General features: G+C 45.2%; 1 protein-coding gene across 1 annotated transcript in view; it reads right to left on the reverse strand.

Moving 5' to 3' along the window:
* Positions 1–5,575: 5,575 nt before the first annotated feature.
* Positions 5,576–26,824, reverse strand: part of LOC137317970 (immunoglobulin superfamily member 1-like) — a 35,546-nt gene continuing 14,297 nt past the window's right edge. The window contains exons 4-9 of the mRNA XM_067980962.1: positions 24,847–25,137; positions 22,292–22,582; positions 20,624–20,914; positions 15,800–16,096; positions 14,196–14,290; positions 5,576–5,641 (exon numbers count right to left, since the gene is read on the reverse strand). Of these exons, the coding sequence (XP_067837063.1) occupies positions 5,576–5,641; positions 14,196–14,290; positions 15,800–16,096; positions 20,624–20,914; positions 22,292–22,582; positions 24,847–25,137 (1,331 nt within the window). The remainder of the gene's footprint in view (positions 5,642–14,195; positions 14,291–15,799; positions 16,097–20,623; positions 20,915–22,291; positions 22,583–24,846; positions 25,138–26,824) is intronic.

The following is a 26,824-nucleotide window of genomic DNA, read 5'->3' on the forward strand; positions in this document are numbered from 1 at the left end:
GACTTTCAACATTCCATCATTCAACTTATATAAGGGACGAGGTGACTGCGTAAAACATGTTGGGAGAAAAAATAATTAGCCAAGTACAGCAGCACAGTTAACACCAATTTACAATATTCACAGATGAGGTAACGGCTTACCTGGAACTCCAATGGCTGCAAGAACAGGATAGTAAATGCGTTCTATCAGAAACATTACTGAATATCCCATTTTTGTGAGAAGCACTGACTTCAATTGATCTGAGAACAGCAGCAACGGCAGGGACTCTGAACTGATACATTGCTACAAGCCCTGATTTATACAGGGGACAAATCTCCGCTGACACGGTTATACCCCTGATCATTGCTATTATTTACAGTCGCCGAAACAAACACATTACATCACCAGCTTTGTCTCCAATGTAAATAATGACGTGGATATATCACAAACATTGCAAAGTTCAGAACTTTGTCTTAATGAGACCTCTCTCAGGAATAAAGTTAAAAGCTGTGCTCAGAAAGGACTGGTCCAACAACAATGAGCGGCTTCACTTACAGTTTTCATATAATTGTTTTGACCATGTTCACTCCTGCCGATTCATTTAGAAATTTTACCGATTTCTCGGAATATACACTGAATCCAGTAGCAAAAGCAGTCCAGTTTCACTCTATTCCTGCAGTTTCGGAGTTAAAATATGTATTTTGCGTCTCTGACACGGGGAAAGTTCAAGACCACGCTCAGGACTGTGGGTGATATTAGGGGTCGGACACTGAACGAGCTTCATTGCCATTCCACTCTCCATTATTTTACTGCAGATTTTTACCCGTTTATTTTGCATTGGTTGACGGCACCAATAAACTTGTTCCCATGTAACCCCGAGCTGAGCTCATGACCGAATTTGACCTTCATCACAAAGGCCTCGTGCTTCCCTCACCCGCCTCCATTCTTTCCTCAGTTCATTGCCATTGAAACCCTCATCAATGCCTCTGTCTCCTCCAGACTCCATTCCTTCAGTTCACTCCTCTCCAGCCTTCCAACCAGCACGAGGTCCTGTTCGGCCTCATTGACTCCCAGTTCCCGGTCGCCTAACATTTAAGATTTTCATCCTGGGGCTTCAATCGCTCCATAGTCGAACCCTCCCCAACTCCGCCCCTCCTCCACACTTACAGGAAATCCACCCGTGACCTCCCCATTCATCGATCATTGGCCTATTATGGTGGCACTGCGCTCGCTTGGTTTCACTCACCGATCTGATCATAGCCCTGAGAAGCTTCTCTTCCCACCCCAGCACAGTTATATCTGATGCCTCTAAAGATTCCATCCTTGACTCCCTCTTCCTCATCTACATGCTGCCCTTTAGTGAAATTGTGCGCAGATATGGATCAATTAACAGTTGTGCGCTGGCAAAACCCTCGCCTCTCTTGACCCTTACAATATATTTGTGTTGTCAGAGCAACAGTCTGTTTTAGATGAGTCACAATTTCAACCGGTTAAAAATTGGGAAGTCATGATCTTTGACCCCACAATCTCCACATCCTGTCCACGGATTCCATCTCCACCCCAATCTTTTTGGTTGGTGAGTCCCTCACCAACCATGTAATTCCTGACTGACCAACAGTGGCTTCCAGCCTCCAAAGCCTGTAGTATATTTTAATTCTTTCTTACACTTAAATCCACCAGGGCCTCACCCCTTGCTATCCCTGTAGCCTCCTCCAAACATGCAGCCCCTGCAGCCCCGGCCAAACACTCGGCTCCTCCTCCTTTGGCCGCTGTGCAACCTTAGTCCATTTGCTCCACTTCTAACAGCTGTGCCTTCAGCCATATCCACGCTCCAGAATGGCCTCCCTATGCCCAACCATCTCCCTCTACCTCTTTCAAGTGTCACTCGTGGCTCAGGAGTAGCAGTCTCGCTTCTGAATTAGAAGATTGTGAGTTCAATTCTAACTCCAGAGGTTTGAACATATTATCCAGGCTGACACTGCAGTGCAGTACTGAGGGAGCACTGTGCTGTCGGAAGGACCAGCTTTTGTATGCCACTTTAAACTGAGGGCCCATCTGTCCTCTCAAGTAGATGAAAAAGATCCCATGGCAATATTCGAAAAGAGCAGGCGAGTTCTCCCAGTTGTCCTGAGCAATATTTAGCCCACAACCAATATTACTAAAACCGATTTTCTGGTCATTTATCTCATTGCAATTTGTGAGAACTTGTTGTGCCCAAATATGCTTACGTTTTTCCTAGATTGCCAAAGTGAATACACTTCAAAATGCACTTCGTTGATTGTAAAGCGTTTTGGGACGTCCTGGGTCTTGAAAGGCGCTACGTAAAGGCAAGTTCATTCCTTCTTTCAGACCTTCCATGAACGCCATATTTTACTTTATAGTGTTGCTATCCCTCCAAATATCTCCTTGTGTAGCCGGGGGTCCATGTTTATCTGATTATACCTCAGTAAATCGCCTTAGGATATTTATCTCTGTTAAATCCGCTAAATAAATACAAGTAGTTATCGTTATATTTTACCATCCTCCACTCTCTTCAGCTCACCATTGGAGGACATTCCTTCAGACATCTAAATTCTACTCTCTTTAAACCAACCTTATCCCCTCACTCTCTCCATTTACTTCTCCTCCTTTTACACTCTCCTTATACCCACTCTTTGTCCAAGGTTTTCGCCAGTCCTCCTGATATCTTCTTATTCCTTTAGTGCCCGTTTTTAACCGCTCCTCCGTGAAACCCCTTTGGAATGCATATTAAATTAAAGCCGGTCTGTGAATGCGAGTTGTTGTTGACTTTCGTTGGAATGTGTTCATTAGTTGTCCACTGTTTGAGCAAAAGTAATTTCTGGCTCAATATTCTTGTACCAGAAAGTGATTTATGTAATAGACGGAATTTTCAAGATAAATTAAAATTGCTAACTGCTCGTGGACACTGTTTTGTTCGAACAACAGAACACGGTTTATCTACAGCCATCGCATTGAAATAAAGGGCATTCTGGAGTGTGGATATGGGTGAAGGTACGGCTGTCAAAAGTGGGGCAAATGTAGAGAGGAGGTTGCCTTTATGGAGTGATCGATCGAAGATGAAACCAGCTACAGTGAATAAGATGAAGGTTTATTAGTTATTTGCCTTTTCCCCTTGTTGACATCCCGTTTTACTGCTCTCTCGGGCTGCTGACAAGAGTACAGTGTGCAGTTTGGACGTCCCATTATAGAAACAACTTAAAATCTATAGAGAGCACAATGTAGATTCTCTCGAATGAGACCAGAGAAAGGAAACTGTATGGGGAAAGATTTGAAATACCGGGATTATTTCCACGGAAAAAGAGAGGAGAAGTCTTAAACTTTAAATCATGAAGGTGTTTCTTATTCATTCATGTGATGTGGGCGTCGCTGGCAAGACCAGCATTGATTGCCCATCCCTAATTGCCTTTGAGAAGGTGGTGTTGAGCCGCATTCTAGAACCGCTGCAGTCCTTGTGGTGAAGGTTCTTCCACAGTAATGCTAGGTAGGGAGTTCCAAGATTTTGACCCAGCGACGATGAAGGAATGGCGATATATTTCCAAGTCGGGATGGTGTGTGACTTGGAGGGGAATGTGCAGGTGGGAACGTGCAGGTGGTGTTGATCCCATGCACCTGCTCTCCTTGTCCTTCGAGGTGGGAGAGATCGTGGGTTTGGGAGGCGCTGTTGAAGTCTTGGCGAGTTGAGGCAGTGCATTTTATAGATGGCACACACTGCTGCCATGTTGGGCCAATGTCGGATGGAGTGAATATTTAGGGTGGTGGATGTGTTGCGAATCAAGCGCGCTGCTTTGTCCTGGATGATGTTGAGCTTCTTGAGTGTTCTTAGAGCTACACTCATCCAGGCAAGTGGAGAGCATTCCATCACACTTCTGACGTGTGCCTTTTAGATGTTCGAAAGGCTTTGGGGAGTCTGGAGGTGAGTCACTCTGACCCGCTCTTGTAGCCTCTGACCTGCTCTTTTAGCCACTGTATTTATCTAGCTGGTCCAGTTGTCAATAGTGACCCCCAGGATGTTGACGGTGAGTGATTCGGCGATAGCAATGCTGTTGAAAGTCAAGGGGAGGTGATTAGACTCGCTCTTGTTGGCAGATGGTCATTGCCTGGCACTTGTCTGACGTGAATATTACATGCCACCTGTCAGCCCAAGCCTGGATGTTGTCCAGATCTTGCTGCATGCGGGCACGGACTGCTTCATTATCTGTGGGGTTGCGAATGGAACTGAAAACAGTGCAATCATCGGCGAACATCCCCATTTCTGACCTTAAAGTGGAGGGGAAATCATTGATGAAGCAGCTGAAAATGGTTGGGCCGAGGACACTGCTCTGGGGAACCCCTGCCACAATGTCCTGGGGCTGAGATGATTGGCCTACAAAAACCACTACCATCGACCTTTATGCTAGTTATGACTCCAGCTACTGGAGAGTTTTCCCCCGTTTCTCATTGCCTTCAATATCACTCGGAATCTTTGATGCCACACTTGGTCAAATACTGCCTTGCTGTAAAGTGCAGTCACTCTCAACTCACGTCTGGAATTCATCGCTGTTGTTCATGTTTGGAACGAGGCTGTAATGAGGTCTCGAGCCGAGTGCTCCTGGCAGAACCAAACTGAGCATCGGTGAGAAGGTTATTGGTGAGTAAGTGCTGCTTGAAAGCACTGTTGACGACTCCTTCCATCACTTTGCTGATGATTGAGAGTAGACTGATGAGAGGTATTTGGCTGGATTTGATTGTTCCTGCTTTTTGTGGACAGGAAATACCTGGGCAATTTTCTACATTGTCGGGTAGATGCCAGTGTTGTAAATGTACTGGAACAGTTTGGCTAGAGGCGCAGTTAGTTCTGAAGCACAAGTCGTCAGCTGGGGTGTTTTCTGGGCCCATAGCCTTTGCTGTATCCAGTGCACTCAGCCGTTTCTTGCTATCACGTGGAGTGAGTCGAATGGGCTGACGACTGGCTTCTATGAAGGTGGAGATCTCGAGGGGAGGCCGAGATGGATCATCCACTCGGCACTTCTGGCTGAAGATGTTGAAAACGCTTCAGCCTTGTCTTTTGCACTAACATGCTGGAGCCTGCCATCATTGAGGATGGGGATGTTCATGGAGACTCCTCCTTCCGTTAGTTGTTTAATTGTCCACCACCATTCACGACTGGATGTGACAGGACTGCAGAGCTTTGATCTGATCCGTTGTTTGTGGATCTATCAGCTCTGTCTATAACATGTTGCTTCTGCTGTTTAGGATGCATGTAGTCCTGTGTTGCACCTTCACCAAGTTGGCATCTCATTTTTTTCCAGTTCATCAACTGGGGTCCAAGTTTGCGATTCAGGATCGGGCTGTGCAGAATAAACAATTCCTCCACCAAAAGGGTCGTTGTAATGATATTTGAAGTAAACTGAATACCAGGAGGCAGGTAGGACATCTCCCCTAGATTGCATTTCTCCAGATTGCGATATAGAAACATAAAATCTCACTTGATAATACAGAAATTGGTGAAATGCTCATGACTATCGCGTTTTTCGGCACTGGCCCTCTTGTTGAGTGGTTGGAGCGGGGCATTGTGCCCGGGAGACATACAAATGTTCTAAACCTTCACCATTGTGTCGATGCTGGAGTCCTCATCTCCGGTTTGGAGGGTGTCTCGCTGGCCCTGAAATCAACAGTACAATTGGTCAGGAATTCAACCGATCGGCTGAAAGTTTGGTAAAAGTACAGCGAAATTCTATCGGCAGATGAACGGCAGCAGAAGGACAAAATTCTAAAAAGATTTTTTTTTCCAGTGGGCGATCTTTAATGGGAAATATTGCTCCACACTAAATGATTTTGACTGCCTGTTAACGGTTATGATTTCAGATGAAGTAATCAGATCAAGTTAAACCTGTTTGTTTAAAAACAAGGAGAGACTCGCGAGCTGCAGTAGAGAAAGGGGAGATGCTGGAAATACATAGCGGGCGGAACTTCCGACTTGGGCGGTGGCGGAAATCGGGCGAGAAGGGACTCGCCCAATGATATCGAAGGAGAGGAAAATCCCGAGGGGTTTACAATGGGCGGCTGAATCCATATCGCGCGTTTTACACCTTTGCAAAATCAAAAAAGCCAGTAGCATTTTCCGATAGGCACAGCAAAGAAAAAGGGCTAATTAACATTCCAGGCGGGATAAAAAGATGGCTGGTTCAAGACATGCAAACCGGACACTGGGTCAGTGGGAAAATAGAACATTGTCTTGTATACATAATAATGTTCTGCGTGTTCCACACTTAAACCGAAAGCCAATCCGTCACTGCTGTATACTATCTAAACAGTCGTATGTTTACACATGTGCAGCCACAATCCTCCCAACTAATCTCTGTTATTTCGTTTCATTTCCTATAGGGGCGCAACCCTAAAGCGCACAGCTCAAAGATTCGTGTTCGAATGGGAATTAATCGTTCAGCCCGCTGAGGCAAACTCAGATCCGTTTAATGCGCTCTCATTGCACACTTTTCGGTCGCCGTTTTAGGACACATTTAGATATGATTGAAAATAGATTTGGTGCGATACATAGTAACTTACAGGACAAGATAATTGTGGTGTTAAAAAGCACAAGAAGCTCCTGAGAGAATGCGACAAAATATTTCGATACATCTTTCCAGGAGGAGCAAAGAGCACGAAGAAAGACAATATCAAAGGCAAGAAATAAACCACCTGGGCGATTTCTAACTTACACCGTCTTTCTTTTGCTGTGTTAGTAGGTTAAGGCCAGCGTCTAAATGAAACAATGCAAAGAAAATAATGCACTGCCTTTTATTACTTAAAACCTTTTCCTCTTTTATTAAAGAGTTTTCTTTCTATGGTTGGTCTCTCCTCCAGAGGAAGTTTTATGAAATCACCATATGAATGGGATACAATCTCCGCCGCCAAGAATGGGGAGTAGCTGGTCCTTGGCAACCAGCAATGGATCCTTCACTGTCCACTGGGAAGTGAATGAGCCTCCTTCGCTGGACTTCCCTTCCCATTTGCTCCCTTCTTCCAGGAAATGGATGGGATGGCCAAGGTGTCCATAAGGAAGAGGAGTAGATGTGAGGCTTGATATTTTTAGGAATATCACAAAGGTAGCGGTAATGTGCCAAGTGCTGAGTTGCTGTATGGTCACAATGATTGCTTAACTGTATCACCGTTCACTTTTGAATATAAATATATATTCATCCATGATGATATTTTTATGATAGAAAGAAGGAACTTGCATTGATATAGCGACTTTCAGAGCCCCGAGGCGTCCCAAAGCAATTTACAACCAATGAAGTACTTTTTCAGCGGAGTAGCTGTTGTAATGTAAGGAGACGCATGAGACAATTTGCGCACAGCAAGATCCCAAAGCCAGCAATGAGACAAATGCCCAGCTAATCTGTTTTACTGCTGTTGGTTGCGGAATAAACATTGCCCAGGACACTGGGACAGCTCCCCTGTTTTTCTATGAATGGTGCCAATGGGATCCTTCACATTATCAGGAGCACAGGGGATAAGTTTGAATGACACTTCTGGAGGTCGGAAGTTCCCACAATGCAGTTGTCCCTCAGGAAGAGTCCACAACGACTACATCAGAACCAATCTTGGTTCGAAATCAGGAAGTCGTGGGTTATAACTCCAGTCCAGAAACTGGAGCATAACATTTAGGCTGACTCTTCAGTAGAGGGAATGCTGCACTGTTGGAAATGCTATGTTGAGGATGTGACATTAAACTGTGGCCCTCTCTGACCTCTCAATTAGACGTAAAATATTTCAAGGTAATATTTGAAATAGGCAACAGAGTTTATCCAAGATGCTGGCCGACATTTATTGCTGAAACTGAATGTCTGGTTCCTTATCTCATTGTTGTTTGTAAGACATTGCTTTGTGCAAATTGGCTTCTGCGTATTTGGGTGTTGTGTCTGTGCAACTGCGCGTGTGCATTTTTTTGATGTGTGCCTGTGTGTCTGTGTGATTGGGTGTGTATATGTCTATGTGTGTGTCGACGTGTGTCGATGTTTATGTGTATGAGTGATTCTATGTGTGTGCCTTGTGTTATTGTGTGTGCTTGTATGAGAATATGAGAGTGTTGCTGGGTGCATGTCTGTGTGAGAGAATATTTGAGTGTGAGAATATTTGTGTGTGTGTTTGTGTGAGAGTGCTTGTGTGTGTGTCTGTGTGTGTGAGAGAGAGTGCTTTTTCCGTGTGTGAGTGCTTGTGTTGTGGTATAAGTGCTTTATTGTGAATGGGTGAGTGTGTGTGTGAGAGTATTTGATCGTGTGAATATTTGTTTGTGTGTTCTTGTGCGTATTTGTGTCTATGTGTATGAGCGTGAGTTTGAGTGTGAGTGTTTGAGCGTGAATGTGTGTTTGTGTATCTGTGTGACTGTGGGTGTTTTGTGCGTTTATGTCTATGTGTGTGTTGTCTGTGTATCTTTGTATACATGTGTATCTGTGTGTGTGTGTGCGCGTGTGTGTGTGTATGTATGTGTGTGTGTATTTGTGCATTTGTGTATTCGTGTGTGCCTGTGTGAGTATTTCAGTCGATTGTTATTGAATGGGAAAGGGAACAGGTTGGGGGTTTTACCGGTCTATGTTAAGATGCCGCTATAAAATTAAAGTTATTGCACAGACACAGAAAAGGGAGAACCTTCCCCCACCCCCGGCTTTATTATAAAGGCATCGACGCTTCACTTGAAATTGAAAACCTGCCTGAGCAAGTCCTAGATCAGTAAAGTTAGGCAATGTCGCAAGTTAGGGGGATTGGATCTATGGCTGCAAGTACCGGACAATCAAATCAGTGTTGAATGATAACTATGTAATGTAACTATAAAACATGACAATTGTCACATAGAATGGTTGGAAAAGGCCTATAAAATGTGGATGATGGAACAGATACTTTGGAATTCGATTAAGGTCTGAGCAACTCTGAAAATCCCGAGCTTGAAACTTTAACGTGTTTAGTTCGGATTCTCCGGCTAAAACCTCACAAGGTTTTGCCGTAAATGCTGTTGTTAAGTGGATGTTTAATTATTGTTAATAATAATTATTGAATGCTGAATAAATCAGTAGCACCGAACATTGAATGCTACGGATTCTATTATTTTGAGGAGTAGATGATCAGTAAGAAAACCCCTCGTCTAACAGTTTGCGTCTGGATTTTATTTCAGTTGGGTTTGTGGTCCAATTTAGCAAAATAATGAATGATAAAATTGACAATTCAACTGCTGATATTCTCACCTCATTTCTCCGCTGCTTCCCCACTTCCCTGAGAGGAAAGACGAACTGTTAGAAATCTGGACCTCATTACTGGCTTACAAAATAGGAACACGAGGAAAGTAAAGGAGCAAAAATGTTCTTCGGGCCATTGGAACGATTACCTCCAGGACCATAACTGTCCCGTCAGAACATTCAACTGTATTATGAACACACCCAAACAGTATAATTTTAACATAAGCAGCCGGGCGGGTTCAGATCGGATGCCTGGTTTACTCGCCACCCGATATTACTCTCTATTGACCAATGGAGGCGGTAAGGTTTAGGGAGGGAATTCCGGCCGCCAGTGGTGGTTCTAAGGAAGTGGGGGGTGCACAACATGCATCTGTTAGAAGCGCAGATACATTAAGTTTAACTTTATAGAGGGTGGAAGACGGGAGGCTGGCCAGGAGAGCATTGAAATGGTTGATTCTGGAGATAACAAAAGCATGGACCAGGTTTTTAACAGCAGATGCGCGGAAGTAGGGGATAAGACAGGCAATAATACGGAGTTGGAAATAGGCAGTCATTGTATGGAGCTGTCATGGGGTGAGATGCTCAGCTCAGCGTCAAAGAGCGCGACATGGTTGCTTGCAAACCAGCGAGAGACAGAGGCGAGGGAAGGGATGGAATCGGTTTATAGGGAACGAAGTTTGTGCAGGGGGCCAAGGACAACGGCTCATCCAAACAAGAAGTTTGACAACACAGAGGTAATGGAGCGGTTGAGAGAGGTGGTTGTGAGGTCGAGCTGTTTTTCGGCAGCATGCTTGTCGAATCTGACGCAGTTGTCTTGGATGATGTCATCGAGGGGCAGCATGCAGATGAGAAATAGGAGGTGACGAAGTATACATCCTTGGGGTGTCCAGATGTAATGGTGCAGGGGCATGAAGAGCAGTCATTGCAGGCACTTCTCCGGGCAACGACTGAATTGATTAGAGAGGAACCAGACGAGGGCAGTCCCGCCCAGCTGGACAGCGGAAGAGAGGCGTTGGAAAAGGGTGTTGTGGTCAATCGTGTCAAAGGCTGCAGAGAGGTCGAGGAGGATGAGAAACGATCAATGCATCACGGTCGCAGTCAGGTTGAATGTTATTTGTGACATGTTTTATGGCCGTTTCAATACTGTGTCAGGAGTGGAAACCTGATTGGAAAGGTTCAAATATTGAGTTGCAGGAAAGATGGGCCCGGATTAGGGAGGCAACAACACGTTTAAGGATTTCGGAGAGGAAAGGTAGGTTGGAAATTGGGCGGTAGTTTGCAAGGGTAGTGGGGTCAAGGGTGAGCATTGAGGAGGGGTGACGACGGTAGATTTGAAAGGGAGGAGACAAAATCTGAGGAAAGTGAACCGTTTACAGTAACAGCTGGCAAAGAGGCCAGGAAGGCTAGTTGGGTGGTCAGAGGTATATTGGGAATTGGGTCGTGAGATCAGGAGTGGGTCTGATGGACAAGATGAGCTCAGAAAGGGGATAAGGGGAGAGAGCAGACAATAGATGAAGATGAAAGTTCAGTGCTCTGGCAGGTGGAGCTTTGGGGGCAGTTTGGCTTGTTGGACAAGGGGAAGGAGAGACGCGACAGAAGCAGCTGAACGGATGGTCTCAGTCTTGCAGACAAGGTACTCCTCGAACTCCACTCACTTGCTGTTGGTGTTGAGAGTGTTGGGGGCGAGGGAGAGGGGTTTAAGGAGACAGAAAATCCATGAGCCCCTCTCACTTGTTGTTGGTTGTGAAAGTAGAGGGTGCAGAAGAGAGGGGTTCAAGGAGACAGAAAGTCCATGAGATCCTCTCGCTTGTTGGTGGTGAGAGTGCAGAGGGCAGGGGAGAGGAGTTTAAGGAGACTGGAAGTCCACGAGTTCCTCACACTTGTTACTGGTGAGAATGGAAGTAGCAGGGGAGAGGGGCTTAAGGAGACAGGAAGTCCATGAGCCCCTGTCACTTGTTGTTGGTGGCGAGAGTGGAGCGGGCAGGGAGAGGGGTTTAAGGAGACAGGAAGGCCATGAGCCCCTCTCACTTGTAGGTGGTGAGATTCGAGGGGGCAGGGGTGAAGGGTTTAACGAGACAGGAAGTCCATTAGCCACTCTCACTTGTAGGTGGTGAGATTGGAGGGGGCAGGGGTGAAGGGTTTAATGAGACAGGAAGTCCATGAGCCGCACACACTTGTTGTTGGAGTGAGAGTGGAGGTGGCAGGGAAGAGGGGTTTAAGGAAAAAGGAAATCCATGAGCCCCTCTCACTTCTTGTTGGTGGTGAAAGTGCAGTTGGCAGGGGAGAGGTGTTTAAGGAGACAGGAAGTCCATGAGCCCCTCTCACTTGTTGTTGGTGAGAGTGGAGGGGGCAGGAGAGAGGGGTTTAAGGGGACGGTTTTGTGGAAAAAAGGAGCTTGGGATTATTTTTACACTCTAGGATTTCCCAGGGGCAATGAGCAGCTTTGGCAGAGGATTCCAGGGCCCGACAGTGCTTTCTGTGATCCACTCAGTTCTGGTGATCAATGGCGAGAACGGTTGTTCGCCATAAGCGATTCAATCTGTGGCCTTTGCATTTATGGAAACAAAGATATAGGCCCTACCACGGGAAACGACCAGGGTGGGAGAAGTTAGGAGTTTTACTGGGGAATAGGGCATAAAAGGTGGTGGTGAGGGTGTGATTGAAGCTGCAGAAGTATGGTGGCGACTGGCGGGCCAAAGGATACACAGTTGGGAGATTGAAAGTTCCGTTGTAAGTGACTGAGGGCATAGTTTTTTTGCAGAGGCGGAAACAGAAGGAAGTGGGTTGGAAGGCGGCAGGGGGTGTGACTAGTGAGCGGTATGTGTTGAGCAAAATTAGCGGCATATACCCTGGTGGACCGAATGGCCTTCTGAGGTGCTGTAAATACGATGTAATTCTACATACAAGTGCAGCAACTCGCCAAGGTTTCTTCGACAGCACCTCCCAAATCCGCGATCTCTATCACCGAGAAGGATAAGGGCAGCAGGCACATGGGAATAACACGACCTGCACTTTCTCCTCTGAGTCACATACCATCCCGACTTGGAAATATATCGCCGTTCCTTCATCCTCACTGGGTCAAAATCCTGGAACACCCCACCGAACAGCACCGTGGGAGAAGCTTCACCACACGGACTGCAATGGTTCAAGAAGGCGGCTCACCATCACCTTCTCAAGGGGAAAAAGGCAATAAATGCTGGCCTTGACAGCGACGCCCAAATCCCATCAATAATTGATATGAAGGAAAGGTTAAGTGAGAACAGTTGGTCACATAACTCAGAGAAGAGACAGCAGGGTGAGCTGAGATGCGGGTTGAAGTCACCGAGGAGGAGAAGTCGTTCAGTGTAGAAGCTGAGGGACGAAAACTGTCAAGGAAATTTAACCTGGGGCATATGTGCTCAAATGAGGAGAAGTTGACCGAGGAGTCGCGGCACAGACTAAGGTGTTATTTGTTTATAAGTGTCACACCGCCACCGCAGCGGTTTGGGTGGGGCAGCTGGTAGAAGGTATAGACAGACGGGGAGGCTTCAGTAAGGGGGAAGTTGTCATCAGCCATGATCGGAGTTACCGGCAAGTCCATGGTATCGATACAACATCCTTAATAAGATCAGGGATGGCAAAGGCCTTGTTTGCAAGTGAACGGAAATTCTGGAGGGACGGTAATCGTTGATCCGCTGGCAGAGTTCACAGGGTTAGCGGTGGGAGGGAAGACTGGGGTAGGAAGGAGTTTAGTCAATGTTAGAGCTTGGCAGGAGTGCTCAGAGTGATGTCAGAGCAGACTACAGTACATTAAAAGCAAAACACTGCTGAAGCTGGAAATCTCCAATAAAAACAGAAAAGTCAGGAGAAGCTCAGCAAATCAGGCAGCAACTGTGGAGAAAGAAACAAAATTAACGTTTCAGGTCGGAGACCTATCGTCAGAACTGGAAGATGTTAAAAGATTTAAGTTTTTGAGCAAGTACTGAGCCAGGGAAAGGGGTGCAGGAAGGTGGGTGCGGGGGAGGAAAGAACAAAAAGGAAGGTCTGTGAGAGGGTGGAGGGCAGGATTGATTAAAAGACAAAAGGTATGATGGTGAAAGGTAAGGAAGGTGGTAATGGGACAGGTTAATTAACAACAGACTAATCAGGAGTAGCTGACAATTGCAGCAGTAGACTCATTACCAGCGCTAGCTGACCAAAAATGGGAACAGTGGTTATGATCTGAAGTAATTGAAATCAATATTGTTTCCGGAAGGTTGTAAATGGCCTCAACGAAAAATGAGGTGCTGTTCCTCAAGCTCACGCTGAGCTTGATTGGAACAGTGTAAGAGGCCGAGGACAGAGAGGTCAGAGTTGGAGTGGGAAGGGGAACTAAAATGGCAAGCGACCAGCAGGTCGGGGTCACGCTTGCAGAAAGAGCGGAGGTGTTCAGGAAAGCAATCATCCAGTATGTGTTTGATCTTCCCTGTGTAGATGAGACCGCGTTGTGTGCAGCGGATACAGTATACTAACTTGGATGAATTACAAGTAAACCATTGTTTCACCTGGAAGGTGTGTTTGGGACCTTGGATGGTGAGAAGGGAGGAGGTGAAGGGCCAGGTGTTGCATCTCCTGCGCTCACACGGGAAGGTGACGTGGGGAGGAGAGTGGGTGTTAGGGGTGATGGAAGAGTGGACTCGGGTGTCGCGGAAGGAACGGTACTGCACAGTACAGTTTGATTAGCACATTCTCTGACTTGTATTCTACTGTTTTGGGTTGCGTAGTTCAACATTCTGTGGGTTTTAATGATGATGTTCTGCACTGGTTGGACAGGATGAGCATCAGGTCTACTAAGATTTAGGTCATTTCCAACTGCGCCTTTCTGTCCATGATCTCCTTACAGTTACAGTCCGGGGTTAGGTGTCCAGTGCTAGATGAATGAGGGAGATGGTTACTAGCGGGGAGGAAGAGAGATGACAGTTGGCTTAGTCTGTGTGTTTTTGATGAACGGATAATACGTGTTTAACTTACCTTTCTTTTTTTCCAGAAGCACACACCCAACAGAGTAAGGATGAAAATCAGAACCACAGCAGAGCCAACAGCTGCCTCCAACCAAGAGGATTTATCTAAATGATATAAAGGAACACAGTGCAACAAAGTTAACCAATAGTTTCTACACGAAGTAAATAATCTGCACCTTAATGAAGCAAAACATAGGCACGGGGTGCTGTAGAATCCGGGGTGAGTTCCAAAATAGATGAAAACGAAAAAAGTTGAGATGACGATATGTTTCCAACCCGAGTGATATTTTGTTTTAGCGATTTCTTGGTTTGCACCGTTTCGTCTCTAATACTCAAAGTCTGTCTCTTCTCCTCTCTTTTATTCCTATAAATGTTCCACATTAAAGCAATGCCACAAAATCAAGGAATCCGAAATGAGGTCGGCAATGTTTTGTCACATGGTGACATCATTATCCAGCTGAAAGCTCAATTTTCATTGCTCGATTAATTAATTGCCTGATTTATTCATTGATTCCTTCTTTCGATAATAACTGGAACTGTGAACAGGTAAGTATTTAATTCTTTCCAGCTAACAACAAAAATAAACAATGGTGGGATGGAAATTAATAAGTTTAATTCTGTAAACTTTGGAATGATCATCGAATCATAGAATATTAGAAAGATCACAGCAAGGAAAGAGGCCATTCGACCCATCGAATCCGTGCTGGCTCCATGCAAGAGCAATCCAGCTAGTCCCCCCGCCCTACCCCAGCAGCACTGCATTTTGTTTCCTTTTATGTACTTATCCAGTTCCCTTTTGATGGCCATGATAGAATCTGCCTCCACCACCCCCTCGGGCAGCACATTCCAGATCCTAACCAATCGCTGTGTGAAAAAGTTTTTCCTCATGTCACCTTTGGTTCTTTTGCCAATCACCTTAAATCTATGTCCTCTGGTTTTTGACCCTTCCGCCAAAGGGAACCGTTTCTGTCCATCAACTCTGCCGAGACCCTTCATGATTTTGAATCCCTGTATCAAATATTCTCGCAACCGTCTCTGAACTAAGGAGAACAACCCCAGTTATCCAAGTAACTAAGGTCACTCATTCCTGGAATCATTCTAGTAAATCAATTGGTCAAACCTGCAAAACTGCGGAGAGAACATATGAGGTGACGTTTCAGGCGTGGCCTTGGTCAGAACTCACCTGCTCTCTCCACAGACGCTGACTGACGTACTGTATGTTTCCAGCATCTGCAGTTTGTTTGTCTTTATCTTACAAGGTTAGATTACCTTTTGTTACAGATCGTAGCGTGGACGTTATTCTTTTCTCAGCTTGCCTGGGGGTGAACCTGGACTATTTCATGATCGGTAAGGAACGACAGAACACAACTAGAGAATTAAACTGTTCATCGGAATTAGAGAAATAACACCAATGAACATTTGGTGCTTTAGTTCCTTCCTCAGTAACATGATAAATAGCGAATATTTAATGAAATAAGCGTTAAAGGACCTTTGTGTGTAATTTACACGCAATTTTAAGCATTAAATACAACACCTGAGGCAGATTAAAAATGAAAAACAAACACTTTTTTGCGGTGGTCGGATGAACAGAGTCACAGTGTGAATATCACTCACCTTTTACAGTTATATGTAGAGGGTCACTCTGAGCCGACGTTAGCAGCCTTCCCCTCACATCCCCTTTATACAGACAGGTGTATTTTCCTCCATCGACCTGATCCATCATCGTGATGGTGAAGTTGACAGAATTGTTCCGTGCAGCAGCAGTCTGGATATCCGAATAATTCGCTTCTCCGAATCTGTACAAGTGAAATGTGAAGCCAGGAAGGTCCCGGGGATTTGTACAGTTAAAGGTGACTTTTCCACCCTTCACAACAAGACGAGAATCCACTGATATATTTGGTTTGGATAGACCTGTAATTCGAAAGGAACAAGCAGTGACGATCGATTTCAATGCAACAAACTGTCAGACAATTGGGTACAACAGTCCAGAGTAATGCCACCAAACTCCACACATTGCGGCCAATCCTGCGGCTGAACATTTCATGGATGAGGTTAACCAACTTTTCAACACTTGGGTAAGCTTCATATTCAGTATCCGAGTACCCTGGCAGTTGTCTCAGGCACTGTTCAATAAACGAACAACGGGGAGTAGTGGGTGAGCAGAATGGACTTTTGTAAAACAGACAACTTTCATTCACTGATTTTTTTTCGATTGTGGAGATTTTAGCAATAAAAATATGGCACAAGAGCTCCAACAAGAGCGGCTCCAACCACCTCTTTAACATTCCATCGGATTACCTTTGCCGAATCCCCGACCATCAACGTCTTTGGGATCGACATTTACCAGACACTCAACTGGGCCAGCAACATAGATGCTTTGGCGACGAGAGCAGATCAGAAGCTGCGTACTCTGCGGCGAGTGACTCACCTCCTGATTCCCCAAAGCCTCTCCACCACTTACAGGGTGTAAGAAATGAGTCCCTCGCATTGATCCTTGTGGCATCCCACTCGTTACATGTGGCATGCCAACCGGAAAATGAACCTTTTATTCCTAATCTCTGTTTCCTGTCCGTTATCCAATCCTCAGTCCATGCATAATTTACTCCCAATCCCTTGAGTCTTAATCTTGTGTAACAACCATTTATCTGGCACCTTATCGTAGGCTTTTTGAAAATCCAAATATACTGAATCCACTGGTACCCTTTATGTACCTTGCTAGTTACACCCTCAAATAACCAGTAGATTGTTAAACATGATTTCCCTTTCATAAAACCGTGTTGATTCCTGTTAATCACATTAGGATTCTCTAAGTGCCCTGTTAGTACGTCTTAATAAGAGATGTGAGCATTTTCCAGACTACTGATGTCAAGCTAATAGGCCTGCAGTTCCTTGTTTTCTACCTTCCCTCCTTTCTTGAATAACATTTGATGCCTTCTAATCCACGGGGACCGTTCTAGATTCTGGGAATTCTGGATGATCCAAACCAGAGCACCCACTATCCCAGGAGCCACCTCTTTTAAAACTCCAGGATATGGGCCAACAGGTCTTGGCGATTTTTCAGGTTTTATTCCCATTAATTTCTCCAGTAATTTTTCTTTACTAATCTTAATTACTTTAAGTTCCCCACTCTCATTAGCCCCTTTGTTCCACATTGTTTCCGGTATGTTTTTGTGTCTTCTGCTCTGAAGGCAGATACAACATATTTGTTTAACGTCTTTGCTATTTCCTTATTCCCCGTTATAATTTCTCCTGTCTCTGCCTCAAGGGGACACACGTTTACTTTCGCTAATCTCTTCCATTTTAAATATTTCTAAAAGCTCTTACAATCTGTTTTTATATTTCTTGCTCGTTTGCTCTCACATTCAATGTTCTCACTCTTTATTAATTTATTGGTCATTCTTTGCTGATTTCTAAAACCCTCCCAAACCTCAGGCTTACTACTCTTTCTGGTAACATTTTAAGCCTCTTTTTAAAAATCTAACACTATCCTAAACTCTCTCGTTAGCCACGGTTGGTTAACTTTTCCAGTTGATTTTTATTCCTCAAAATAATGTGGAGAATTACGAATTATTTCTTTAAATGTTCACCATTGCTTATTACCGTCATATCTTTAAACCAATTTTCCAATCTACCTTATCCAACTTGCCCCTCATACCTACATAATTGGCCTTGTTTAAATTTAAGACACTAGTTTCCGACTTCACTATATCATTCTCAAAATCTACATAAAATTCCATCATATTCTGATAGCTCCACCCGAGAGGTTTCTTAACTATAAGATTATTAATTAAACCTGTCTTCTTATGCAATCTATAAGAAACAAGTCAGGAGTGTGATGGAATACCCTCCACTTGCGTGGATGAGTCCAGCTCCAACGACACTCAAGAAGCTCGACACCATCCAGGACAAAGCAGCCCGCTTGAATGGCTCCCCATCCACCACCCTAAATATTTATTTCCTTCACCACCGACGCACCGTGGCTGCAGTGTGTACCATCCACAGGATGCACTGCAGCAACTCGCGAAGGCTTCTTCCACAGCACCTCGCAAACTCGCGACCTCTATAACCTGGAATGGCAAGTGCAGCAGGCACATGGGAACAACACCGCCTGCACGTTCTCCTCCAACTCACACGCCAACACGGCTTGGAAATATATCGCCGTTCCTTCATCGTCGCTGGGTCAAAATCCTGGAACTCCCTACCTAACCGCACCGTGGAAGAACCTTCACCACACGGACTGAAGCGGTTCAAGATGGCGGCTCACCACCACCTTCTCAAGAGCAATTAGGGATGGACAATAAATGCTGTCCTTGCCAACGCCGCACACATCAAATGGACGAATAAAAAAACCGCTAGATCTAAAGTAACCTGTCCTCGAGTTAGATCCTTGGCGTATTGTTCTAGAAAACTGTCTCGAATCCATTCCATGAACTCATCCTCCAAACTTCATTTTTCCACTTGATTTGTCTCGACTATATGACGATTAAACTCCCCCACGATTATTGCATTGCCCTTGTTACATTCTCCTCTACCTTCCTGATTTATATTCTGTCCAACACTCTAACTATTGTTAGGAGCGGGGGGGGGGGGGGGCTGGGGCGGTGGCTATGAACTTCTCCCACAAGTGTTTTCTGTCGCTTGTTATTACTCAGCTCTACCCAGACTGATTCTACTTACTGATTTTCTGACCGAAGACCGTTTTTCACCACTGCCTTTATCTCATCCTTTGTTGCCTGGGCCAACAACTGCCACCGCACCCCACTCCATCCCCTCCTACTTTCACATTTTGCCGATCTTTTGTAAACCCTGTAACCACATCTGAGTAAGGACGATTAGATCAAACCTATTTATCTCTATTTGTGCCATTAATTCATCTATCTTGTTCCGAATGCTTCATACATTCAGATCTCGCACCTTTAATTATAACATTTTACTTTTTTCCCTGATTTGACCTTCGTCACTAATGCTCTATTACCTTTGCTTATATCTCTTTTCCTTCCTGACACACTCTGCTTGTTTTTACCCAAATCGCTACTCTGCTCAATCGCCTTGACTTTTCTCTTTAGACTGATACATTTACCCTTACCTGAAACCCCCTCCCCGACTTCATATTACTTTAAAGCCCTATCTATTGCCCTAGTTATTCGAGTTGCCAGGAAAATTGTCCCAGCCCGGTTTAAGTGGAGTCCATCCCAACGGAACAGCTCCCTCTTTCCCCTCTACCAGTGCCAGTGTCCCATGAATTGAAAACCCTGCTTCCCACACCACTCTTCCAGCCACGCATTTAAGCATCTAATCTCTTTGTCCCTATGTCAATTTGCGTATGGCTCAGGTGGTAATAAAGAGAATATTGCCTTTGAGGTTCTGCTCCTCAAACTCACTCAGCAGAACCTCATTCCTCGTTCTCCCTATGCCGTTGGTTCCTACGTGCACCACGACAATGAGATCCTCACCCTTCTCCTGCAAGTTCTTCTCCAGCAGCGAGAAGATGCCCTTAAACTTGGCACCGGGTAGGCAACACAGCCTTCAGGACTCCCGGTCACGGTTGCAGAAAACAATATCTATCCCCGACTATACCATCTCCCATCACGACCACACACCTTTTCGCTCCCCGCTCCCACTTGCATGACCTCCGAGGCAACGCCTGCCCATTTAGCCGGGAGTGAAAGCTTTTCTGGCCAACATTAAGCCCTCAATTGAAACCATCAAAATGTATGAACTGATCATTCTCTCAATGCTGTTCGTGATCACTCGTTACCACGTTTGCCGAGATATCAACAGTGACTAAACTTCACCGGCTGTGAAATGCTTCTCCACATTCTGCTGAAGGCAAAGGCGCTATCTAAAAGTATTATCTTTCTATTTTGCGCCCCGGACTATTGGTTAGACAATGATTGGAGTTACAGTAAATGCTTAGGGGAGACAATACGGTGTGAAATCCATCTCGAGCGACATCGTTAAACGGGCGAAATCGATCGGCCGCCCATTTTACAGTCAGCTAATTTTCCTTTCCACTCACTTCAATGGGTTGCAAAATGGGGCCGTTTTGCACGACCGCCTTAGAAATATTGCACCTCTCACTGGGATATATTAACATAGGGTTACAGTGAATGCTCGTCTCTATTAATAAGGCAAATTTCACCTCACACTCGGATATATATTAACATCGGGGTCACAGTGAATGCAGGTCTCTATTAATCAGACTAATTTTACTCCTCACTGGGATATACATTACCATCGGGGTCCAAGTGAACGCTTCCCTGGCAGTAAACAGTCAACTTGTGTGTTCAGGACCCATTGTTAAAGAGACCCAGACAAGAGCTGAGCGCAGAGACCCTCTGTGAATATTAATGACTGCTACATTAAAACCAGGGTGATTTTGGACAAATTCAAATGGCGTTAAATAGATATTAAGAATCTCTGTTCCAATTCACTCACCCGATATAGTGACCGTGACAGCCTCGCTGAGCTGCGATTTTAATCGCCTTCTTTTGACGGTGGTTCCATATTTGCATTGGTACCGCCCTTCTTGGTTTGCACCGGTAACCGTGAATGTTCCAGTGTTGTTCTTTGTGAAAAGTTCATGAGAGGACAGCAGTTGATTGTCTCTGTAAAAGTAAATTTTACCGCGATATTCCCCGGTCACTGTGCAGGTAATGGTGACCGTCTCTCCATCTAAATACACCCCAGTTGATCGATCAAGAGAAATTCTTGGCGGTGTTAGCGGGCCTGCGGTAAAATAAATGGAAATAACAATGAGAAATTGATCTGTTGATTTCCATGTGTGGTGGAAGGTTGGGAACTCAGTAACGATTGCGCTGTGTTGAAGGGAAGTGTTCACATCGGGGACTGAGATTCCACGAAATGGGAATTGGTGATTTAATTTTAGGAATCCAATGGAAATGCGACTAAAAAGCAATCAGCTGGGGATTCTATTTACAAACTCAGGTTTAACCCTGGTATTGTTCTTTGTAACACGAACGAAACAAGGAAATTCCGATTTCTGTTAATTTAGACTGGGTACTAACACGATTAAAAAGTGAAGATCTCCGCTAAACAATGGAGATTCGCATTTTAAGTTCGTGAATTTTGTGTTGATGGCATCAATTTTGTTCTCATGTATTGGGGTGCGTGAATCGCGAGAAAGGCCACATTGTATTTCCCATCATTAGTTCCGCTTGAGAAGGCGATGGCGAGCCGCCTTCTTGAACCACTGCAGTTCCTGCAATGAAGGTGCTCCCACAGCACTGTTCGATAGTGAGTTCCAGGATTTTGACACAATGACTATGAAGGAACCGTACTGCAGGTCCAAGTCTGGATGGTGTGTGACTTGGAGGGGAACTTGCAGACGACGGTGTTCCCATGCACCTGCTTCCCTTGTCCTTCTAGGTGGCGGAGGTCGCAAGTTTATGAGGTGCTGTCAAAATACAATCCAGTGAGAGATACGGAAACCACATTGTAATTAAATTAAATGATTCTGCATTACGGCATCATTTTGAATATCTAGGCAAACAGTTTTGGTATCTGATAGAGAAATCTGTAATGTGAAAAGGCCAGCCAGTCTGGCGGTTCCTCATGAGGCGACGCTACACTCGGTGAAGTTAAAAGCCTGGCGATGTACTGCCATTGTGGAGTACAATCTGCTGCTTCAGATATATAAGGGTAAAATTTGGAATCAGGAAGATAGATGTGTAAAATTATCACACAGTCTGAATTCACCCTTTAAGAAGGTTTCACGTTGACCCCGCATCCTATTGGGTGTGTCGGACCAACAACTGAAATGAAGATCCGACTCTGGAATGCAGGATTCGCTCAGTACGGCGTTAAATCAGGCAATTTTAAACGGTTACGGTGCGGTTTCAGTCAGTCGTCCATTTTACACCCTGCAGAATGTTATGCTCTATCAATGTCAGTGGAGGTTAAAATCGGGCTGAGTGTAAAACGCGTGGCTGACCCGACCCCAACTGTTTCCCGCCTTTATGGGTTGCACAATAAAAACCTCAGTGTCACCTTTGGCCAGTCCCCAATGCGATGCCGTCCATTTTGAGTGAACGCTCATGATGATTTTTTTTACCTCATTACCGATCTCTGTCCCCCTTCACTCACCCGTTATAGTGACCGTCACAGTATCGCTGAGCTGGGACCAGATTCTCCTTTTTTTAACGGAGGTCCCATATTTGCATTGGTACCGCCCTCCTTGGTTTGTCCCGGTAACCGTGAATGTTCCAATATTGTCTTTTGTGAAGAGTTGACGAGAGGACAGCAGTTGATTTTCTCGGTAATAGTAGATATTCCCACGGTACTTTCTATTCACGGTGCAGGTAATGGTGACTCTCTCTCCTTCTAAATACACCCCAGTCGATTGATCAAGAGAAATCCCTGGCGGTGCTAACGGTTCTTTGGTGAAATGAAATGAAAGAACAATTAGAAATGGAATCGTGGAGCTTCATGTACCGTGGAAGTTTGATATCTCAAAAACGATTGCTCTGTATTGAAAAAAGATGTTTTCATCCGGGATTCAAATTCCACAAGTGGGGAATTCGCGATTTCATTACTGCAATCAGCAGAAATGGGAAATGAAAGAATTCAGCCCGGAGTTCCACTTCCAAATTCAGTATTTAGCCCGGAAATTGCACTCAGGGATACCAGAGGAACAAGGAAAGTGGGTTTTTGTAATTCCAATTTATTCAATTTTGGCGATATGCAAATCTTATTAGCAACAGTGAATGTGATCAGAGACTCCGAGTTTTCAATCTCCATCTCAACTCATCAAGCTCCCTCTCCTCTGAGTTCACTGCCCTCCTATCCTCCCTTAAACTCTTCCTCCATATAAACACCCCAACCCATAAACACGGCTACCGCCTAGACCTTGACATTTCAAGTGGCCCCTCTACTCCCATCATGTCAATCGTGGATAAGGCCATCGCTGACCATTTCCTGATATCCCTCTCCACCCACATCTCACTTACTCCTCCCAAACACGCTTCATTCTGTGTCTCCCCCTGAAAATACCCTTCCCAAGTCACTTACAACGGCACTTTCAAATTCGCAGCTGTCTATCCTTTGGCCCTCCATTCACCACAACATTTGTGCAGCTCCCGATCTGCTCATTCACACCTTCACCTCCCCCTTTGATTCCCTTGCCCACATTGAAAACATTCTCTCTAAACCTGGTCGTCCCCCTGGTCAGGCCCTCATCTCCGCTCCCTTAAGTCCAAGGGACACAGACATGAAAATTTATGGCGTGCAACTGGTTTAGCCATTCATCGCCAGTAATGGCTTGACCACAAAAAATTGTATCGGGCCCTGGTTTCCTCTGCCAAAACTATTCACAATTCCAGGATCATCCTGAATGCAAAGTTAACCCCGGCTTCTCTTCACTGCAAACTGTGCTCTTAAATCCCTCTCCCCCCCCCCCCCCACCTCCAACGAAAGGTGCGAGGAGCACATGGACGTCATTGTCGCTAAAATGGAGACCATCTGTTCAGCTGCCTCTGCCGCTTCCCTCCTTTCCCCTAGCCCACAAAATCAAATTTCCCCTAAGTTTGCCCACTGCCCTAAACCTGAACTCGCATCTTTCTCGAGTTTCTCACTTATCTCCCCTCATGACCTCTCCACGCTCACCTTGACGATGAGACCCAACTCTTGCTCCCTCGGCCCTATTCCCACTGAATCGCCGACCAGCCAACTTCTCTTTCTGGCCCTCACGTTAGCTGGTATTGTTAACGATTCCCTCTCCTCAGCTATTGTCCCCCTCCCCTTTAAATTTGCCGTCATCACACACCTTCTCAAAAAACACCCTTGACCCATCTATCCTTGCAAAGTACCGTCCCATCTCCAAGCTCCATTTTCTGTCCAATTTGTTCGAACTCGTTGTCGCCTCTCAAATCCGTGTCAATCTTTCCTGCAACGCCATGTTTGCATCCCTCCAATCAGGTTTCCACCCCTGCCACATTACTGTCACGGCCATTATCAAAGTCACAAGTTACATCCTATGTGACTGTGACGATGGTAAACTATCCCCCTCATCCTTCTCGACCTGCCTGCAGCTGTTGACACATTTGACCACAACATCCTCCTCCAAGGCCTTTCCTCCGACGCCTAGCTGGGTGGCACTATGCTCGCCTAGTTCCATTCTTATCTCTCCAGTCATAGCCAGAGAATCACCTGCAATGGGTTATCGTCCCGCTCCCGCACCGGTATTTATAGAGTCCCTCGTGGATCTATTTTTGGCCCCCTCCTACTTATCATCTACATGCTGCCCCTTCGTGACATCATACAAAAAGCACAACGTCGGGTTCTACAGGTACACTGAAGACACCCAGCTCCACCTCACTACCACATCTCTCGACCCCTCCACTCTATCTGATTTGTCACACTGCTTTTCCGACATCCTGTGCTGGATGAGCACAAATTTCACCCCCACACTTGGATATATTAACAGACGGCTCAAAGTGGATGCTTGTCTCTATTAATTCTTTCGCAGGTATTAAACGGTCAGCCTATGTGTTCAGGACCCATTGTTACAGAGATCTTGTCAAGAGCTGAGTTCAGAGACTCTCTGTGAATATTGAACAATTTTACATTGAATCAACTTTAAAAAAATAAATAACAAGTGCGCTGAATAGACATATTAACCATCTCTCTTCCCCGTCACTCACCTTCAATAGTGAACGTCACATCTTCACTGAGCTGGGATTCTAACCACCTTTTTTTGATGAAGGTTCCATATTGGCATTGGTACTGGCCTCCTTGGTTTGTATTGGTAACCAGCAATGTACCAATATTGTCCTTTGTGAAGAGTTGACGAGAGGACAGTAGTTGATTATCTCTGTAAAAGTAGATTTGACTGCGATATTCTCCTTTCAGTATGCAGGTAATAGCGACAGTCTCTCCTTCTAAATACACCCCAGTCGGTTGATTAAGAGATATCCCTGGCTTTGTTAGCGGATCTGTGATAAAATCAATGGAAAGAACAAGTAGAAATTCAATTGTGGATCTGCATATGAAGTGGAAGTTTGGTGACTGAATAGCGAGTTGAACGGAGTCGGGGAATGAATTTCCACAAATAGTGAATTCGTTATTTCATTGGTGAAATCAAACTGAAGTGTGAAAGAAAATAAATCAGCGGGGGGTCTTTTACCGAAATCAGATTTCACCCTTGAAATTGTTCCCTTGGATACGAGCGGAACAAGGAAAAGGCATTGATTTGAAATTTCCGTTTCTGCTAATTTAGGCGAGGCACAAACCGATTTAAAACGAGTGCGAATGGGATAGATTTTGATTTGTTGTGATGATGTAAAATGGATGATTGCGAGTCGACAGCCCATTGACATGTCTCCCGATTCGAGTTCAATTTAAATAAAAATCTGGAGATTCGTTATCATTTTATACTATCGCACAAAGTCAAGATCTGCACCAATGTCTCCGTTAGCCAGTGGAACCTCGATTTTAAAAGAAAAGAGTTAATTTCTGGGGATCTCTAAATTGCTGTTTAAAGCAATTCTTCGGGATGTGGGCATCCCTGGAAAGGCCGGATTTATTGGCCACCTCTCGTTCCCCTTGAGAAGGTAATGGTGGGCCTTGTTACCTCAGGAGTTCCACGATTTTGACTCAGCGAACATGAAAGACCGGCGACATAGGTCCCAGTCAGGATGGTGTTTGACCTGGAGGGGAACATGCAGGTGATAGTGTTTTCCTGCCCCTTCTGCCCTTGTCCTTCCCGGTGGCGAAGGACGAGCATTTGGGAGGTGCTGCCGAAATGCAATCCATTTTGAGATATGAAAAACCACAATGTCATTGAGTTAACGCATTCCAAATAACATGAGCCTTGTGAAAATATCGGCACGCAGTTCCGGTTATCTGACTGAGAAATCGTTAATGTGACAAGGAGGGGCCTTGTGATTTTGACGCTACACATGTTGGGGTTAAAAGCCTGGCATTAAAGATGCTTTCATTGTGGTATTAAACTTTGCACTCTGTCAGTTCGGGCATTTAGGAGGTAAAATTGGAAATCAGGAACATAATCGCGTAATAATATTACACATTCTGCATTTACTGTGTGAGAAAGTCTTGCGTTCACATCACGCCTTATTGGATCTCTCATACCGAGGGTTGAAAGGGACATTTACCTCCGGAAGGCAGTTTTCAATCCGGACTGAGATAAAGGGAACACGTTTTGCCCAATAAGCACGGTTCAAACGTTGCCCATTTTATAAACTGCTCGACAAGGTACTCCGTTAAAATCAGTGGAGGGCAACATCGAGCGGAGTGTGCAACAGGCGGCCGACTCCATCCCGCCTCTATGCATCCCGTCATATTAGATTAAAATTGCCCTCCACTTGTCAACTTGTGCTGTGAGCATTGGCCGCCCGTTATATGCCCCGCCTGATATGCAGTCCCATTGACGGCAATAGACCTGAATATGGTGCCAACCAACGGATGAGAGCAAAACTCTGCAGTCCTGCCACATCCAGTCGTGAATGGTGGTGGAAAATTAAACAACTAATGGGAGGAGGAGGCTCTGTCAACATCCCCATCCTCAATGATGGAAGAGCCCAGCACGTGAGAGCAAAAGACAAGGCTGAAGCGTTTGCAACCATCTTCAGCCAGAAGTGCCGAGAGGATGATCCATCTCGG

The sequence above is a fragment of the Heptranchias perlo genome, unplaced genomic scaffold (assembly GCF_035084215.1).
Source record: "Heptranchias perlo isolate sHepPer1 unplaced genomic scaffold, sHepPer1.hap1 HAP1_SCAFFOLD_64, whole genome shotgun sequence".
In the NCBI taxonomy this organism is placed as follows: Eukaryota; Metazoa; Chordata; class Chondrichthyes; order Hexanchiformes; family Hexanchidae; genus Heptranchias; species Heptranchias perlo.